Source organism: Artibeus jamaicensis, unplaced genomic scaffold (genome assembly GCF_021234435.1).
Source record: "Artibeus jamaicensis isolate MK-2021 breed Jamaican fruit bat unplaced genomic scaffold, CSHL_Jam_final contig_452, whole genome shotgun sequence".
NCBI classification, from domain to species: domain Eukaryota; kingdom Metazoa; phylum Chordata; class Mammalia; order Chiroptera; family Phyllostomidae; genus Artibeus; species Artibeus jamaicensis.
In genome coordinates this window covers 8,089,604-8,110,543 of record NW_026521837.1, presented here as the reverse complement: position 1 = coordinate 8,110,543, position 20,940 = coordinate 8,089,604, and the positions used below count along the sequence as shown (strand labels likewise).

At 35.7% G+C, this 20,940-nt stretch overlaps 1 protein-coding gene across 6 annotated transcripts in view; it reads right to left on the bottom strand.

Moving 5' to 3' along the window:
* The window catches only part of CCSER1 (coiled-coil serine rich protein 1), a 1,291,789-nt gene that overhangs the window by 974,907 nt on the left and 295,942 nt on the right, over positions 1-20,940 (bottom strand). For all 6 annotated transcript variants that reach the window (XM_053666405.1, XM_053666408.1, XM_053666410.1 and 3 more), the window contains exon 5: positions 9,499-9,619. In XM_053666405.1, coding sequence (XP_053522380.1) covers positions 9,499-9,619 — 121 coding nt within the window. The remainder of the gene's footprint in view (positions 1-9,498; positions 9,620-20,940) is intronic.

The window sequence follows — 20,940 nt, the reverse complement described above, 5'->3', positions numbered from 1 at the left end:
TTCTCAGAAGTCTGACAAACTATATTTACACGACACTATAAAGAATACAGTGTACGGCACTGCACTGCTGAACCAACACACTTCAGTCATCTTATCAAGGCTGTCCCAAGGTATCGGAAAAATAGCAGAGTGGTCAATGAACAAAGAAGAATTGTCAAACCAGATGCAAACATTACAATAGGATTTCTTGACTTGATGGGTTGTCTGCACAAGATATTATGTCTCACTAAGGAGCAATAAAGAGCAGAAAAATCAAATAATGACAATGGAAGCGGTTTCTGTGGAGATTCTAATTTGTCTATTTAGTATTAAAAATCCCCTGGTTCTTGAGTAATACATGAAGTTTGAAAACAATCAACTTTCTTGAGTCTTTTTTTTTTAATTTAACAAACCAGTGATTGATGAGACCACATCTTCCAGTAAGGTAAACAGATACTATGAAACATTGAAGGACCCTTTTATCAGTAATAGCAATTGCTACAGTTTAATAGATCATACACCCTACTTTCCCTCTTTTCTTTGGACCCTAGGCTTCTTCCTGCATAATCAGGTCTCACAGGGTGAATGCCCCAGCTGCCCCTCTGAGCTCTGTCCTCCACTATCGTGATCAGCTAGCTGTTCCTTGCAGCCGTCTGGGTCATGGGTTAGGGTAGGGCTCTGAGTCATTTGAGCAGGGAATTGCCAGCATAGTAGCAGCAGGAGGCCTACTGGTTACTGGTTACTGGTTACTGGTTACTCAGGATTCTTAGCTCTTCGGAACTTTTGCCTTGTGGATGAAGGCACAGACGAAAAAAGACATAACCCAATTCTCTCAAGTGCAGAAGCCAAGGCAAGAATCCTGACTGCCTAGATCTAAGCACACTGGTACTAAGAGGCAGAGTCAGGTTTTTTGAGGTCTGAAGTTTATGAAATCTGGAGGTGTCTTTAAAGAAAAAAATAGCTTTAGTAAGCAAAAAACAAAAACAAACAAAAAAAAAACCACGGTCCCTTCCAGGGCCTTGGTGAAGGTCCTCCTTGCAAGTGAGAGTCCTGAAACTAAGCTTCCTCCACCTCATAGTAAACAGATTTCTGCTTCAGGGTAAAAGGTGGAGTGGGGAAGTACTAGGTTGGTAGGAGGAGTTTTAGGGAAGTGTTACTTGACTCTAGGACCAGCAAATGGACACACATGTGATTTCTTTAGAGGTCTCCTTCTGGGTCACTCTCTCTCAATCCCTAATTGTAGGTAGATGGAGATTCTTCGCCTCTACTTCCTGCATCTCCTTGTCCTACAGAGAGTTTACAGAAAACACTGCAGCCTCCCTGACCAGCGCTGGGACATTGAGATGGAGCAGCTTTCACTTGGCCAGACAAATTTCACCCTCTAGATTTTCTGGACAGGTGTCAGATTTCAGGGCATGGTTTCCTTCAGTTTTCTCGGGTATAAATCAGCCGCTGTCTTTTGTGTTTCCAACTGCAGAGAACACATCTGAAACTCTCTGAATGATTCCCTTGAAGACCCTTCATTAGGCTTGAGATAAGGATATTACTCTTCCAAGCCCCAACTCCTCCTCCAAAATCTATGGAGGGGACTCAAATTTTGCCAACAGCTCTCTGCACAGAAGTCTCTTCACTTAAATCTTCTGACAGACGTTTCTACCCTTGAATTGACCAAAACAGGTACCATTTCTATTAAAACCTGCATGGGAAGGGGACTGTTTCATATTCATAGTACTGTCGTGGTATTTATCATACTCATGTCTCTATTTCTTTTTTTTTAAGTAAAATGCTGTTGATTAAAACTCACAAGTTAATAAAAGATATCCCACCAACTGGAAGAAAGTTTTGCAATACACATAGCAACTCAAGGTTAGAAATCAGACTATACAAAGAACATCTCCAAACAAATATGAGAAAAAACAAATCCCCAATAGAGCAATGGACAAAAGATATGGCTAGGCAGTTTATGGAAGAGGAAACACAAATATCCAATGAACGTTTGTAAGATGCTCTACATGGCAGGGTATAAGTTGATGTGAATCAAAACCATGGACATACTGGTTCACAGACATTAGATTGGCCTCACAAGGGTAAGTGTGGGCAGGAGTGTGGGCCATGAGGAGTTCTGGAGGATGATTTAGCGTGGTCTGTTAAACTGAAAGATAGTATGTGCCATCCCACTTCCAAAGAAACCTCACACCAGCTCCAGAAGCACACGAATGTTCATACCATGACTGTTTATAAAACAAACACTACAAGCCATGTACATATCTACTAACAGGATACTGGAGATATATATTCTGATACATTTATATAATGGAATATTTATTTATTACACCAACAAAAATAACTACACTAGAGTTGTAAGGCAAACATTTATCAGCACATCACTGGGTGACAGTCATGCGTTCTGGATACCCAAGACCTGTGGCAGGGAGGGCAAAACTGGCTGTGTCTGACTGGCCCCAGGACTAGAACTAAGACCTTTGTGAAATGATTTGGGAAGGTAGATTTGTGCTGAAAGTGAAGAAGAGTTGTGTAACAGGCTAGGCTGGCCAAGATCAGAAGAAGCTCCCTCTAGGGAAATCAACTGTCACTAGAGATGTCTGTGGGGTTGTGCAACCTCATGGGCAGTGTAGGAAGCATGGGACATCAGTAGTGTATGCGCAGGATTAGACGAAGATGGTCTCCATGACCCCTCTTCCACGGCCAAAGGCTCTGTGGTTCCACGATTCAGTGGCTTCGCAAAGTGCGGTACAAAAAGGATAGGGCTGAATGAGTAACCAAACTCCAACAGATCAATGTACTGCAACACTGCTCACTAATAAAGGGGCATGGACCCTGGCACACGCAGCAACATGAATAAATCTCCAGAGCACGCTGAGTGAAAAAAGCCTTGCACAAAAGGCCACAGACTATATGATTCCATTATTTCATGCCTCAAGTTCTGATTTTTTAAAGCACTAAGTGTTGAGAGTAAATTAAGGCTAGAGACCAAGTTTAGAAGAAAAATTATTAGCGAAGAGTCAAAAGATTTTCCATAAGGACCTAAGTGGAATTTACTTATACTCTTGAGGATTTTCAGTGAGAATCAATGGCAATGATGCAGAAAGGAATTTTGTGCAAAGCACGTTCATATGTTTCCCATTTGCATAGCTCTATTGGTAATATTCAAAATAAAGTAAAAGAATATCAGCCCTGGCTGGTATAGCTCAGTGGATTGAGCACTAACCTGCAAACCAAAGCATTGCCAGTTTTATTCCCAGTCAGGACACATGCCTGGGTTGTGGGCCAGATCCCAAGTAGGGGGCACATGAGAGGCAACCACACACTGATGTTTCTCTCCCTCTCTTCCCTCTCTCTAAAAATATATAAATAAAATCTTAAAAAAACAAATAAAGTAAAAGAATACAAAAATTTCCCTTGACTAAACTATTACTATTTTTAAATAACATGTTAGGGTTGTAACAGTATTACGTTATTTTATCACAATTACAGTTAGTAATACACATATTTCTTCTTTAACCTTAATGCAAGTACTTGGTAATGTGCTGAAAGTTTTCATTTAATAATCACATTTAATTTGCCCAGGTTCTGCAATACACATTGGCTTGGTTTTCTGTTCACCAGCTCCTGTGTCAGCGCTCAAATCCAAGCTGCTGTCAGCAGTCACCTAAATGGTCTCACTACAGACTCTCATCCCACCCTCCATTAGTAGTGTGCTGGAAACTGGTAAACTCCCAGCTCTCCGGCTGGGATACAGGGCTGAAAAGAAGCCCTGATTTGTAAGATTTGCCTATTACTGTGGTGTAAATACACCCACCTTGACTGCTCTCAAGCTTCCAGTGTGAGATCACTGAACCTGGAGCAGGGAAGAAAGGGTAACAAAGTGGCTGGACCTGGAGCTGGCTCCATCCTGCAGTACCACGGACCTCGCCTCACCCAGTTTGTTCTCTGTAGAAATGCAGGATGAAGTTTTTTTAAAGATTAGGTCACCTGGGGCCCAGTTAAAAATGTTTGTGGCTTCTCTTTATCTCTATCAGCCTCCTTTCAATTTCTCCCTGCTCTTAAGTCTTCAGAGAGTATTTGAACAAGCTGTTCTCTGTGCTGGTAAATGTTTCCTTTGCTTTTTCACTTAGTTAACTAATATCCTTCACACTTAGCTCGAGTTACTTCCTCAGGGAAGATTTTCTTGACCTTCATGGTTATGTTACAACCCCACATTAAAGCCCTTATAACATGATACTACCTCTACACTGTGGCCATTGTCACATCTAGTCTTGAATTTCTCGATGCAGTTAATAAATGAGTGTCTCTCTGACTAGACTCTACTTTACGAGACAGAATTCACTTTTCAACTGCAAATCTGCAGCTCTGAGCACAGAGCCTACAACAAAGCTAATATTCAAGAATTATCTATTTTTGATGGAATAAATGAATTAAGTAAATGTGTGCCTGAAAGTATAAATACATTTCTCTGCAATTTGTAAATGAGTAGGAGATTAGCTGATGAGAGGACTCTTTGCTGTCTTCTGTACAGCTATAGAGTTTGTGTAGCAACTTTACAGATGACATTATAGAAAGTACTTAAACTTTTCCAAACTTAATATGCATTATTCATTCAGATAAAACTAAATAAAAAGAGTTGACAGAACTTTAAACATGTGTTCTTTAAAATCGTCTAAGAATAAAATAGGTTCCCTTTAACCCTTCTTAAAAATCAGACATTCTGCACCAAAGGAAACATCTGTGCCCTTTCAGCAGCAGCTCCACGAACCTCTTTCATCTGGGCAGAATGATGCACTACAAGGAGGCCTTGAACCTGGACTGAATGACAGCGTGTTTGGCTAATGCATCATTCCCACAAACTGAAACAATAAATCAAATCTCTTAAGAAGTTTTGATCTCCATATAAAATAAAGTAAGAGTGTTGAAATTTACAAAAGTAATAGAATAATTTCTCTCTCTTACATTCACCTTTATGTTTCTAAATTTACGACAGCTATAAAAATCCCTTTATTTCATATATTGAGTCATGGTATGCATGACTCAAACAGAGTGCATGCATTTCCACAAATATATTTCTAATAAAAGCACAAAATAAAATCCAGAAACTGATCAAAGAAGTGGTTTCTTTCATTCTCTTCAGAGTTTGAATTTTTAGTACCTTTTATTTTGAGAAATGCATAGGTTTGAGTAACTGCTAAACGTGGCTGGATATGTGAACTTTTAAAAATATTAGGATTGTATAAATTTATAAGGCTTTGTACTCAATGGTCTTTGATCCCAACATTCTATGCTTATGATGAAATAACTGAAAACTATATACACCTGTTGGATCACAAGGATCTTTCTTCTAGCAAATTTACCCTTTCCATGGTATTCCAAGCTACCTCTCAGACTGGACTAAAAAGGAGAGTAAAATCCAAACCTCTGACATATCAGCAAGAATAAAGTTCTGATGCCCCCACTATAGTGCTCTGAATTGCAGCTTCCCTTCTCCAAAGATTTAGATGCTTTCTCCCTATCAGTTACTATGCCGACAAATGTATATTTCATTCCTAGTAGAAAGTATAATTCCTATTTTTTCTTAAAGTAAATGTCTAAAAATGATAAATATGTGAGAATATTTTAAAAACAAAGTGTCAAAATTAGAATATTTAGCCCCAGACTATGACTAAAAGTTGGTAAAAATACCAAAAATATTTCAGTCATAAAATATTGTTTACATTCTAAAATGATATATCAATACAATGGTATAACTAAGACCAAATTTCTGGGTTTATTTCTATGAGTTTATACTGATATATCGATAAATCTGACCCGACTTTAAACAATCATATACCTAACCAAAGTCCATCACTTACATTAGATAAATAGCATCTGTTACCTTTATGCCATAATTTATCTTTTAGGTGCATGCTTTACCTCTTCACCCAGATTATAACATCCTCTTGCACATGCTTTCTTATGTACACTCTTAGGTATTCTGAAGCCCTGATGTTGAGATTACTGCAGCTCTCAGCAAGAGATTTGCTGAGTTTTAAATTATATGACTCTGTGGGTCAGTTCTATGTTTCACAGACACAATGTTTTTTTTATCATGTAAAGCCTGCACAATGAAATGGAAAGTTTAAAGGAAATATTCAAAGATAATACCTCAACATTCAACATTGTAATATCTTGGTATCATAGTATTGGTGAATTATTACTTTTCCAAATGGAAAATCCAAACTGTACAATGCTAATACCATAAAGGGCTTTGATAACTCCACCTATAAAAATATAATATGTTTTTTACCTAACATAATTGTTGTAAAAAATTACAAAATTTCTATATTATTGCCTTCCTCTTGTGTTTCAGGTATTGCACTGTAAGATAAAGTAATTTTTCTTTAAAATAAACAAACTATAGTTAAGAAAGTTTTAAAAAGCTGGTCCAAGGTCTAGATTTCTAAATACCAACTTCTCCTGCTTCTCAATAGCATGACCATGTCAAATAATATTAGACAAAATTAAGTACGTGAAAAATCATTTAATACAACAAATGAAGATAAACATAATTGTATTTTAAAGTAGTATTTCAATGCCTGTAGTTTAAATATAATAAAGAATTCTTACTTTAAAATAATGGTTGTTATATTACTACCTATGCTGAACATTGTTTTCATTTACTAGTTTTGATCCCTGTCTTACTTTCATCGATATCATCCATATTTCAAGTGCAGAATCGCCTTTTCCTTCTCATCTTCACCTGTGCTGCAGTTGGTCAGGTAACTTGATTCTAGCCAATCACATCATCAAATACTCCTGGGCACAGTAAATGCCTCAGCATAGTCGTGTTAAACAAACTAAGCTAGTCAAAGCCAAGGATACTCAAATCTTTCTTTTTTTTTTTTTTAGTTTTGAGTAAAGGGCAAGAGAAATCATATCTTTACAATGGATTTGTTGAAAAGATCTGTCTCAATAGCTGCTGAAGGCAGAAATGGCACCATGAGAGGAACCTCCTGAACATGGAAACTACAGTCAGGAAAACAGAACAAGATGCAATTTGTTCTGTCATTGGAGAGAATGACTGTTTATGACATTATCTAAGTAGTAGACCCAGGCATACTTGAGGAAGTTTCAACCTCTATAACTTTTAATCATGAGCCAATAACAACCAACACCCTTCACTTTTCTGAAACCAATTTGCCTCATGGACACTCTCATTGGCAAACAAAAGTTTTGAATTAATCATTATGTCTTTATATTTATATTGTGTTCCTACCTATCACTTCATTCTGAAAATATCAATGTCAGATAATGAGGGCATATGTAATTTCCATTTGATAGGTGACCACTGTTGGTATGGTTTCATTAAAAATCACAATTTAATATCTATGGCAGAAAAAATTCAAATATTAGATGTATACAGTGTCTTGGTCAGCTGAAATTGTAAGAAGACTATAATAGAGACATTAGTCAACTGCTAATTGAATATGAGATGTAAAAAATATCAAGGTTTTAAGAAAAGAAAAATAATAGCTTTACGTAAATATAGAAGTCGTAAAGAATGAAAATTTTAAGGGGGCTGGAGGAATCATTAATTCATTTTTACAGATACATTGTGTAAGATTCTGGTAGGACACCTAGTTAAACAATTCCTACCAATGACTTTAAATGTTAGATTTGCATTCAGAAGAGCCTTCAGGAGAAGAATAAATATCTGTAAATCATTGTTGACAGATGAAGCTATAGAAGGGGCACCATAACTAATACATCTATAATTTTTTTAGATTTCAGGTCTTTTACCAATATAACTTCTCATAATACTACAATGATCCTGTAAGGATGGTAATATCACACCAATTAACAGATTAATAAAGGGAAGCACAGAGACTTTAAATATAATGTCCCCAATTTTTATCTAACGTGTATCAGATTTAAGATTTTAACCAACATCTCACTGAATCAGAAAAATAAATAATAACAAACCTATGTGAATGAATGAATGAATGCATGATATTATTGGGAGAGACTATTTAAATGAGAAAATAGTTTCAGAGAAGTCAGAGGAGTATGAGGGCAGACGGAGAGTAACAGGGAGAAAATGATGGCCAGTTAACAAATTCTATCTGCCTTAACACGTATCTCAGAAAAAAGAGGGTATTACTAAAGTAGCTAAACACTGGAAAAAAGATATTTAATGTAAGTAAATAACACTATTAACCAGTTTTGAAATGAGTTACTGAAAAGTAATTAAAAGAATTCAAGATCCAGTTTACAAATATATAGGCAACATATAGACTCATCTATATCTATATCTATATCTATATATAGGAGAGAGTGCAATAAAATATATTTTTTCAAAAATAATTTAATTGGCATATACTATATGTAATTTTCTTTCTATTAGACAAAAATGGCTTTGGAATGTAAAAATTAGACTATATAAAGAGCAGTTAAATTGTTTTCACTTTTATATTGAATTAGAGATGAATTATAATCATTACTTTCTGAATTGGTTAATATTTCTCTTTAATAGGGATATTAATACTATTCGTGCAATCAAATATAAATATTGCTCCATCTGAACTCAACATTATCAAATGTAACATTAAGGGACTTTCTGATTTCACAAAGAGTAGCAGGCACTTTTGTTCCAGAGAACTCTGTCTTCAGGAGCTTATTCAATAGAAACACATCAAGAAACAAACAAGTATGAAACACAGTCATCAGTGGAGGAAAACTAGCAAGGGCTTTAAGGTTGCTCCTGCCTCACTGATGAAGTGAGTGGCAAGTCAGCAACCCTTGGCAACACCGTACGTCAGCAAGTCTCCAATCTCAAGCAGACACGGCATTACTTTCACTAGACAATCATCAGTGAATTTTCCTTTTTCATTCATTTAATGCATATCCAGAAATAACCCTAGTTTATTTGATACTTCAAGTCCGTATACCTTACATTCATTACCATGAATTTAATTTTTTCTGGCCATTATAAGAAAAAAAAATCTATCATTTATTCAGTGTAAGACCACACTTAAATATAAACTAAGCTTGATATGCTTAAATAGCAAGAATAGAAAAACATTAAATAGTGTGAAGTTTTAATATAGGATAATTTTAAATAATAACTTCTACCCCTTATAAAAATGCAAACCAAATTTAGGCTAGGAAGTTTATATTAAAATATGATCACAGTTTATACCATTAAGTTCAACAATTATAAAATAAGCAATTCACGTGCATCCATGTTCACAGTTAAGGAAGCAAAGTGCTTCAGACTACTTACCCATGTCCCTAAGGTAAGGTAATGACATGACCTTGGATGACATATAGTTCAACCACATGAAATTGAAAGACATTGAAGTTATTCATGAGACTGTAGATTGATTTTTAGTATTGTACACAATTTATTTCTGTGCTAGTATTAATATGCTAGTATCAACACATTAATTATAAATCACAACTTCTGAACAATCTGATTGGTTATCTATTATTTTTACAGAGCTCTAAGAAATCAAATAAACAACTTACTGTTTGGAAGGTTCAGGAAATTTTAGTTCTTCTCTTTTCTTCATTTCTACTGTTGGCTCCATAGGAGTGAGAACTACGGCAGCACATGAGACTACAGAGTGGTATGAATCCTCCCGGCAAACTGTTTTTATTAAAAGAATCAATTGTAAGTGTCAAAATCATTTATTAACTATTCTCTTTTCCTTTTCCTTTTTTATTTTCAGTTAAATTAAAGTGATAACTCAATGGAAGCATTAATTATCATTAAATTAGCCTAATTATCATTTTCTACTCTTTTTCACTCACTAGTTGTATGATCTTAGGCAATTATTCTGTTTTGAAGTGACACAGTGAAAAGGGTATTGCAAACACCTTATAGTCCTTCATTTAAAAGAGAAAGAAAAGCTTTTCATTGAAGAATGAAAACACCAATAATACACAGTTAAATTAATCTTTGCAACATGAACACATTTGTTTAATCAGCATTAATATCAACAAACGGGGCATTACTTGCACCCTAAAAATCCTTGGGTACCCTTTCCAAATCATTACTGTAGCTTCCAAACTTAGCCATTATAATTACATATACAACCATAGATCATTTTGTCTACTTCTAACCTTTATGTAAATGACATCATGCTCTTTTGTGGGTAAACTCTTTTATGTATGGTTTATTTAATTCTGCTCATTCTTATAACTGCGCAGCTTTCTAATGAATGATACACACGTATATATGTACATATATACATGCATGTGTATGTAAATATATGTGCATATATATATGCATACATGGGGTGGGGCAAAAGCAGGTTCACATTGTGAGTACAAGAAACATAGGGTTTGTTCCTGTATTCTTTATTAATTATTATATTATTTTCCATGTGAACAACTGTGAAGCTACTTTTTCCCCACCCTGTATACACACAGGCCCACACATACTTTATTGGTGACAGACTCTTGGATTGTTTCTGGTCTGGGGCTATTTCAAAAATGCCTATAAACTTTCTTATACTTTTGGTGCATAAATAGATTTGTATTGGAAAAATACTTATGAATTGCTTCTAGGGCACGTTCATATGTTTTATGTTCAGCTTTAGTAGATAGTTCTGAATAGTTCTCTCAACTGATTGTGCTAACCTTCATTCCCCACACAGAATCAGAGGTCCAGTTGTTCTGCATCTATACCAACACTTGCTTCTTTCTGTTTGTTCTTTTTAAAATTTTAATATTGTATTAATTTTATTGCTATATACAAATTAACACTAATTTATAAGCTTAAAATAACGCCCATCTATTATCTCATAGTTCTGCCTGTTAGTCTAGGTAGGCTCAGTTGTGTTCTCTGATTAAGGTCACTCAAGGCCAGTGTCAAGCTGGCAACCAGGCTTTGTGCCTATCTAAAATCTATGGGTAAAGAATGCGCTTCTGAGATTGTTTGGATTGTTAGCAAAATTTAGTTTCTTGCAGTAGTGGGACACAGGTCTTTTGTGCCTTGCTGACCAGTGACCAACAACCACTCTGAGCTGCTAGAAGCAACCTGAAGACCAATGGCTAATTGCCTATCTGTCTCAGCAATGGAGAACATCCCTACGTTAAAGACCTCTCATGCTTCATATCTAGTTTCTCCTTTTGCTAACAGCTGGGAAAAAAATTCCTCTGCTTTTAAAGGACTCATGTGGTTAGGTTAGATTATGTCCTTTTTGATTACCTCAAAGTCAACTGATTAATAATTTGAATTATATCTGCAAAATCCTTTTTGTCATTCAACATAATTAATGTGGTACAGTCCTGTCATCTTCCAAGTGGAAATAATTATACAAGAGCTAAAGTCATGTGTCATCTTAGAATTCTGCTTATTATGGCTATTCCTGTAAGTGTAGAGTAACATCATATTGTAGCTTTAATTTATACTTTTCTGATAACTAATAAACTATATCATAAATCCTCACTTTACATGATTATGATATGCACAAACTTCAGTTACCTGGTTTAGTTAAACATGAGATACTACCCAAAATATGTTTCAAATTTCAATTAGCATGATTTATTAACTATAATTGTGTAAAGTATCAACTTCTCTACTAGCTCTTCAGTCCACTAATCAAAGCTTCTTTCAAAGCCTGTCAGTGGTTGGTTATCATGCATCTGTAACTCATTTTTGTAACTGTAACTCAGTAACGCATTGCTCCCTTGTCTTCCAGTGACAAACCCATGTGATACTTGACAACAGTGAGTGCTCCAGGGAAGGAATTTGCCAGTGGAAGTGAAAAAAGTGTAGGAAAGAAGTGAAAACTGCTGGGGCTGGAAGCAATATTTGAGTTGATTATAAATGAAAGGTCAATAATCATCGATCTAAGTATTCACTTATGAACTATGAGCTAGACAACAAAGTAACGCCCTCCCCAAGGTAATCAGAAGGGAGCACTAAACACCACAGCACACATTAACGAAAGAGGAGAGAAGAACCAATGATGCACACAAGTCAGCCAGGCCGTTCAGGGCCGTGATCCGAGAGAGGAAAATAGTATGTCCCAGGCTCTTCAATGTTCCTATAACAATATTTGCTGAATTAGTAATCTGCTCGGGGCTAGAATCTGAGGTATAATATAGATGACCATTTTAAGCAGAGGTGAATTTAAAACAATCCTGTGGTATTCAAGAGACAAAAATTAATATTTAGCATGTTTCAAGGAAGAGAGGCCCTGATTTCTTCACTGTCTCTCTAACGCTATCAAACAGATTTTTGTTATTTATTTTTTCTTAATTTAATTTTCTGCACTTATTCCTGGCATGAACTTTGAGTCTATGACAGACAATTTCACCACAGGTGGGATCTGAGAACTCTATTGTGTTTTAAATTTGCACTGTTGCCCAACCACTGCTAGTAAAGAAATAGACTAAGAACATTATTGATTTACATTTCTGAGATAACATTTGCTTATTCCATGCATATTTAATGAGTTACTGCTATGTTCCAAGTAATATGCTCAATGGTAGGATTCTGCTTGGGCAAGGAAGAAGTGCCCCTCTCTCCAGCATGTATTTAGTAAAGCTTTGTTTTTTTCTTCTAGAGATATTTCTCAAATATTAGGGCCATGGGCTTCTGACCAGTTTGGGTGAGTGCATTTAGCTAGTTCCCTACAAGGGAAAACAGAGCTGTAACTTTTTTTTTAAGAGGGAAGCAAACAGGAAAAATGCTGTAAGTGAATAAGAAAAAATAAAAAAAAGGAAACATCTGTTTATATGAGGTAATTTGAAAATTATCACTTAACTGTTATGATCTAAAGGCTGGAGTAATTGTCAATGCACTCAAAGGTATAGGCATTAAAAACCAGAACTAGGCCAATAAGAAAACAACCCCCATTAATTGGTAATTGAAAAAAGTGACAATTAATGGACATGTCTGGAGATGGATGGCGGAGACCTCCATGTAAATCATTAAGCTCTCATATTTGGCTGAAGTTAAATTACACTCAAATTTCAATATCTTTTAGTTTTATTTATCATGAGATAAAAGAATTAGTGTAATAAATGCAAGTTAGGCATATAAGTAATAGAGAATTTATAACTTCAAAAAAGTGAATGGAATAATAAAAGAGAATTACAGATTTTTTTGACTTTTTTTAAATCATTTTATTTGTTTATCTTTAGAGGGCAAGGAAAGGAGAGAGGGAGAGAAACATCAATAATGTATGGTTGCCTCTAGTGCATCCCCTGCTGGGAACTGGCCTGCAGGGAACTGGCCTGCAACCCCGGCATGTGCCCTGACTGGGAATTGAACCGCGGTTGTCTGGTTCGCAGGCCCGAGCTCAATCCACTGAGCTATACCAGCCAGGGCCAGATTTTTTTAAAATAATATTTTAGGTAGTTATAATTATAAGAACACCAAAAACAGCGAAACCTTCCGGGACCTCCAAAGTAAAAAATCTACAATTATTGGGGCAGAGTAGAAATCATTTCTAGCTTTATTTCATTTATTGTTTAAAAATGTATGTATATTTGCTATACACTCTTACATTGGCTGTATTAGTTCCATGTGTACAATATATTGATTCAACATTTTCATACCTTACAGTGTGGTCAGACCACTAAGTCTAGTAATCGCCTGTCACTGTGCAAACTTACTGCAATATCTTGACTATGTTCCCCCTTCCCTCCTCAACTCTCCCCCACCCCTTTTCTTCTGGTAAACATCCCTTTGGTCTATGAGTTTGTTTTTTTGTTTTTTGTTTGGTTTTCAGATTCCACATATAAGAGAAACCATACGGTATTTATCTTTTTTCTGCTGGACTTACTTCACTTAGCAAAATGCCTTCCTGATCCATTCATGTTGTCACAAATAGCAAGATTTCATTTCTCATTTTAAAACTGTATAGTCTTAGTCATGTCACCTTTTATTAGACCATAAATAATGTGCTATTAAATGAAACATCTCGCCATTATTACTGTACTCCATAAAATGTTTATTTCAGCCACATAAACTGAGAACTAAAACCTGTGAATATGTAAACTTTAAGTTACTCTTTATCTCTAGTTTGATATAACAAAATATATTAAGTACTAAACTTCTATATTAATTTGGTCTTTTAATTTACAAAATCAAATTTAAAGCAGTAAGAAAACAATATATTTTATTAATGCTCACAAAAATGTCAAAGATATATTAGGAGAGGCATGTTTCTCTTTCAGGCAAAGTTGAAATATTTCACACTATTGTAGGTGCCTAGAGCAAAGTTAACTTGTAAATATCGTGTATAACTATACCTGAAGTCACTACTCCAATTTACCAGAATAGTTTAATACAACAAACAAATTGTAACTTTAGGAGAAAACAATTCACTTTTTTCACTTGGAAGTGCTAACTTTTCTATGTTCCTTTTCAAATATCCAGGGTCCAAATATCTACCATATAACCCACTGGTAAAGCTTAACCCAGCGAAAGGTTAACATTTATTTAACATATGCTGAAATAAGATTATGCAGTAAGCAAAGTTCTATGTACTATCAATTTATAGTAACAATGTTGTCTTTATACCCAAGAAAATTATATGGGGTAAATACTACTGTTACACTCCTTGTACACTGCCCAAGGTCACACAACTTGGGAGTAACGAAACCTGTGTTCCCTCAATTGCCTGTAGTTCTTGACAATACTGCATGTTGATTATCATCTAAAGATAAGATATTAAGGGTCCTGAAATAATAAATTTAATAGTTAATCTGTTCAGTTATAATTATATTTATTAATATCCTGACATCTGAGTTCTTCACTCTAATAAAACTATATAATCATTAAACAATTTGCCTTGGAATGTAACACAACTTTGACTTATTATGCGAATGATCCAAGTCACAAGCTGTTTCAAAAAGCCTTACAAAAGAGGAAGGATTCACAGGAACAAGTATAAAGGACACATGGACAGAAACTAACAGGGGTGGAAATGGGAGGGAGGTGGGGAGCACTGGGGGTCGGGCTGGGATGGGAGTAAAAGACAGAAAACTGTACTTGAACAATAATTACATTTAAAAAGCCTTACAACAATTATTGTACTATCGTTCCACTGGAGAATGAGTAGAACAAATCAGGATGAAGCCCACTACTAGACACATATGTCTTTGATAAAGAAGGTATATAATTCAGGAAAAAAATATTTTCAAGTTTAATTGTAGTAAATTGCTGTGGATTTTTCTTTCCAAGCACGATTACAGGTACTTGAGATACAGCAGTAAATGTAAATGACAAAGATACATGCTTTGGGGAATGCATATCTTCTAATGGAATAGAATCTCAAATCAAATTTACCTCTGCAGTTTTTCTCATCAGTGAAATACAAACAATAAAAATATCTTCTTGAGTTATTATAACTATTAAATGAATTAATAATGAATGTGAGGTGTTTAGGATAATACTGAAGAAATGGTAAGAAGTATTAAAATGTTACCACATATTATTATTTACAACTATTTTTTTATATAGCTGACTGCAGTTATTCAACTAAACACTAATCTTAATGCACTGTGAAGATACTTTGCAGATATGATTAGAGTCCATTTCTGCGGCCGTTAAGGGAGATTATAACAGATAATATGGGTGGTGCTGATTCAATCCGTTGAAAATCTGAAGGGCAGCTGAGACTCTGGATGAAGACAAAAGCTGCCCCCGTCCACAGCTGCAGCCCACTGTCCCAGTGGTGTGCTCTACTGCCACGGGGCTTGCCTAGGCAGTCCGCACAACCCATAGGCCGATCTACCGGCTCTGCTTCTCTGACTGATAAATATACGGGTCAACAATGACATTTTGGTATTAGATACTAGTTATAGTGAATCTCTAAATTTTTTCTTTGAATTAACATCTTATTTCAGTGCTCATAAAAGACTTTTCTGAAATAGTATTAATCCAGAAATGAAAAGTAACCAGCTAAAATATGTCACCACTTCATGACTATAAACACAGTAGGCAAAAGTTGGTACACATATTCATTCCATCAGTAGCATTCATGGAGCTATACAAGGTCCAGGCACTATTATAAAGCCTTTGCAATGATGAAACTTAGTTCACTGGAAAATAAAAGCATGTAGAAAGTGCTGTCATGTAAGTAATCAGCAGGCCTGGAATAGAAGGACCCCTGCTATCTCGTTCACTAGGTTTCAGAACACATACCAGGTGCAAAGGAGGCACTTGATTATTCGTCTAATGAATGAGAGATTGAGGAAAAAATGAACAGAGGCATCAAGGAAAAGAAAGGATGCTAGCCAAGCATAGGAAAGAGTGCTAGAAAGCAATGAGATATGAGAAAATGTTATACATCTTGAGAAACTTTAAAAAAACGCATTTAGTGCGGCTGGGGCCTAGCCAAGAAGCAAGAACCTGAGGAATAGAAATACAAATGATTGCCAACATCTTAAAGGCCTTCTAAGAAACATTACTATTTAATTCTGAAGGCAATGTGGGTCTGCTATTAATCATTTAACCAAGAGGCCTAGCAACATCTAACTTCAGGAACAGTACCAGGTGAGACCACTGACAATACTACTGAAATAAATGAAATGAGAAATGGTGCCCTGGCTGGCATAGCTCGGTGGATTGAGCGTGGGCTTGCGAAACAAAGGATCACGGTTTGATTCCCAGTCAAGGCATGTGCCTGGGTTGCAGGCCAGTTCCCAGCAGGGGATGCATGAGAGGCAACCATACACTGATATTTCTCTCCCTCTCTTCTTCCCTTCCCCTGTAAAGATAAATAAATAAAATCTTAAAAAAAAAGAAATGGTGAGGGTTTCCTATCATTGGGAGTGGCAGAGCAGTGAAAAGGAGGAAAAGGTCAGAGAGCAGAGCATCCGAAATTTTAACACTGCTATTTCAAACATGTACTCACCTTCTATATTTACTTGCTTACTTTATTAAATGAAACAAAACTCTTAGCATATTACAAAAACAAAAGATATAGTGAAAGTTTGGATAGATGAGAACGAAGAATTGAAAAGGCAGGAAGCAAAGACCTTCAAATTACATTCATAAATAACAAATAGTAATTTAAATTAAAAACCATATGTTGTACAACCATAAGGTACAAGGATATGATTTGGGGAATTATTTTATTTTTATTCATTTTTAAAAAGATTTTATTTATTTATTTTTAGAGAGAGAGGAAAAAAGGGAGAAAGAGAAGGAGAGAAACATCAGTTGGCTGCCTCTGGTACACGTCCCAGCTAGAACCCAACCAGCAACCCAGGTGAGTGAACTAACTGGGAATCAAACCAGCGCCCTTGGCTTTGCAGAACAACACCCAACCGACTAAGCCATACCACTCAGGGCTTGGGAATATTTTATTAAAAGATGTGAAGAAATGTAAAGAAATTGTTAATATCCTGAACTAATAACTGATTTCAGAAAATAACAGAAATAGAAATGAAAAAAAATACTATATTTTGGAAATTTTAAAACTATAAGATATTTTTAAAAACATTAAATTTTGTCAAGCTATCTCACATGATCAAAATTCTGATACTTTTATTGTATGTGCCAATAGTAACCTTTCATCTGGTGACACATGCTTGGACAGTCATCGGGTTTATTATAAAATTTTGTTCTTCAAAATTGTGTGTTTTTGACCAATTTCATACTGTTTTTAACAATTTATTTCTTGGCCCAGCTGTTGAATCCTTCCCTTCGTAAGTCCTACAATCTGAAAATATTTTCTAGAATGAAATTGAAATCTCACTGGTGGTAGAGAAAAACAGAGCAATGTAAAAATGTGAATTCAGTTTGTAAGGTTGGCAATTTTATTAGTATAACTCAAACACTGTTATATTCGGGGCAAGCAAAATGCATCTTTGGCACATTGAATGCAAGCAGAAGTAGCTCATGGCTTTATTCAATAGCAAACATGAAAAAAATTATAAATTTCTCCTCACTGCAAAGAGATATATGGATAAAGTATAATTTTGTTTTAATGTGTAGACAAATACATAGCTGAAGTGTGGCCCATCCCATTTATATGTTGAGACCCTACCCCCCAGAGCCTCACAACGTGACAGTACTTGGAGGCAGGGGCTTTAAAGAGCTGATCAGATTAAAGTCAGGGTGGGCCTAATCAGGTCTGACTGTTCTCCTTCTAAGAAGAAATTGGGACACAGATGCCCACAGCTGACTGTGATGGGGGGAAGACAATGTGTAGCCACAGAAAGACCAGGACCATCTACAAGCCTCAGAAGAAATCAAACCTGCGGACACTTTGAACTCAAACGTCTAGCTTCCAGGAATGGGAGAAAATACATTTCTATCGTTTAAGCCACCAAGTGAGGTGTTTTGGAAATGGCTGTACTACCAATGCTGCCAAACTAATACAAGAACTTTTTTATTAAAAAAAGGTAAGTGATTCATTTTACCAATAGTAATAATTAAATAAAATACAAATAATTTAATGACAGGATCTTAGAGTTTCAGTCCGAACACACACTTGAGTCTACTACTGTCCTCTCCCACTGCAAAATCTCTGACAGATGTTCATGCAGGCTATCCAGCTCGTGCTTCCATAATTCTAATGCTGGGAAGTTTATACATTGTTATTCTGGATGTCTTCTTCCAAATGTGATTACATTGTTAAGAGTATTTAAAAATACATTGTATAGAGAGATGTACTGTGTGTGCTTGTTAGGTATATTGCATATGTATATATTATGTATAATATATATTGCCCACATATACACAGTTTATACAGATATACATTTAATATTCAGAGAATTAGAAAGAATAGTCACAAACAACTATAACTGCTTTCTGTAACTTAGGTATTAAAAACTTTATCAGAATTTTTTCAAATGTACAGCCACCACTTAGAGGAAGACCCTAAGTTAGGAGTTTCCCAGGCTTCCCTACAAGGTGACCATAGCAACAATAGTAGCACCAGAAGTCTGTTGTCACTGGCACAGATTCCACATGTAACATTAGAATGGCATCAGTTGTGCGGCCTACTGCTTCTTCATAATCAAGTAGAGGGTACATGCTTTGTTCATTAAATTTCCCACGTTCAACTTTGCAGGATAGTGGCAGACTGTATTGTCCAGGGATGGCCTGCTGGTATACACTTCATCGGGTCATTTTTGTTCTGCTTGACAGGTGGGGTCTTGGCTTCCTCCCTTTGAAACTGTGTAACTTTTGTGACTCCCTTGACTAAAAGAATGTGGAAATGATGCTGTTTTTGGACTTTCAAGTTAGGTCACAGAAGGATCTGTTCCTTCTGTCTGGCTGTCAGTTGCTGCCAGGACCGAGCCACTGTGTTGTGAGACAGCCGTGCCCCATCAAGGCCCTCAGTGGAAGTGATCAACGACCCAGGAAGGTAAGTGGCAGGGCTTTGCATTTGGTCTGAGTCCTCAAACATCAGACAGCACAAGGTCTCTTCCTGTTGCACCCTGTCTGGTTTCTGACCCACAAAATCATGACCCACAAACAGATGAATGATGTTCGCTGACTTGAGTCACTAAGTTTTAGGAAAGTTTGTTACACAGAAACAGATAAACAATACATACATAAAGAACATTTGTAATGAATGACAAAAATAGATTATGTTGCCCCAGGGTAGGTTTTCATTAAACTTTTACCTAACAATATAGTAAAAAAAAAAATTCTGGCCACAAAGACTTGCTCACATTTGTATGCAGAATTTGTGAAGGAAAATTAGAGAAACTCATAATAGTTAAAATTCTCATTCAGCTTTTGTCTATAGCTTAATAGTACGAGAATAAAAAGTAATATAAAAAGCAAAGTGTATCTATATATGGAAAAAGATGGCCTGCTAAATGCGCTGACTGTCCCAGTCATGTTTCTCACTTCAAACTTAGGAAGAGCCCTGAAGGTCTCCTTGGAGCAGTCTTGCTATAGCAGGCACAGGCAAGTAAGTGTCTGCAATACACTCAGAACAACACTTTATGAGATTTCCAAGCATAAGATGAAATCATAGTTGTCATCCATTCCGGGAAAGCATGCACCATAAGGCCTCTATCATTTGAATAATTATTAACCAAAAATGTCTGTAACCTAAAATCCTAAACTCTAAACTACAGAAAAAAAATTAAAAGGAGAAAAAGGCAGGTGCTTGATATAGGAGAATATAAAAACATCTGCACAAAGCATTCCATACAGATAACAGATAATGCCCTCAGAGGATGAGAAGCTGAACCAAAACGAATGTTACGGTCATACTCTCAAGGTAAGTGTGTCAACATCATACACTAAGAAACATTCTACTCAGTTTTGCCAAAGAAGCAAGAATAAATAAATTAATTAATTAACGTGGATTAACATGGATTAATTTACATTAATTAATATTAATGTTTACATTATAATGTAAAAAATTTTAAACATATTAAAATAAAATATTTTAATTACAGGTAAATAAAACTATGTTAAATGTATATTCCTAGCTGTGTTCCCATTTACTAGACAAAAAATATATCAAATGTTCATGTGTGTCAGCTTTTATGGCTACTTCACATTTCTTCTCTTATCAGCTCAAAGTTGTTTTGCCTTGGGTACTGTCTTAGGTGTGTGTCTCCTTGTTTATAATACCGATGATTACTATACACAACAAAATATGAATCGAGGCAGTAATGCAACTTTAGCTTATAGTATTCACATGAATTAAAATCTAATACAAATCGAAATAGTTATGGAGTGATATATATATATATATATATATATATATATATATATATATATAGTACTCCATAACTCCATATATATATGTGTGTGTGTGTATAGCCGTGTAATTTGATTGAATAAATAAGACAATTAAAATATATATTTATTAAGCCTATACTTGTGTCAGGTTCTGAAGACATAGTAGTGAGCAAAGCAGAACAGTATCCCTGCCACCTCAGAGAATCACCGCTACTGGATTTCAACACCGCTAGAAAGGCAGTGGTTGTACCAGTGAGGTTCTAGTAAGCGGAAGTACCATAGGTAAT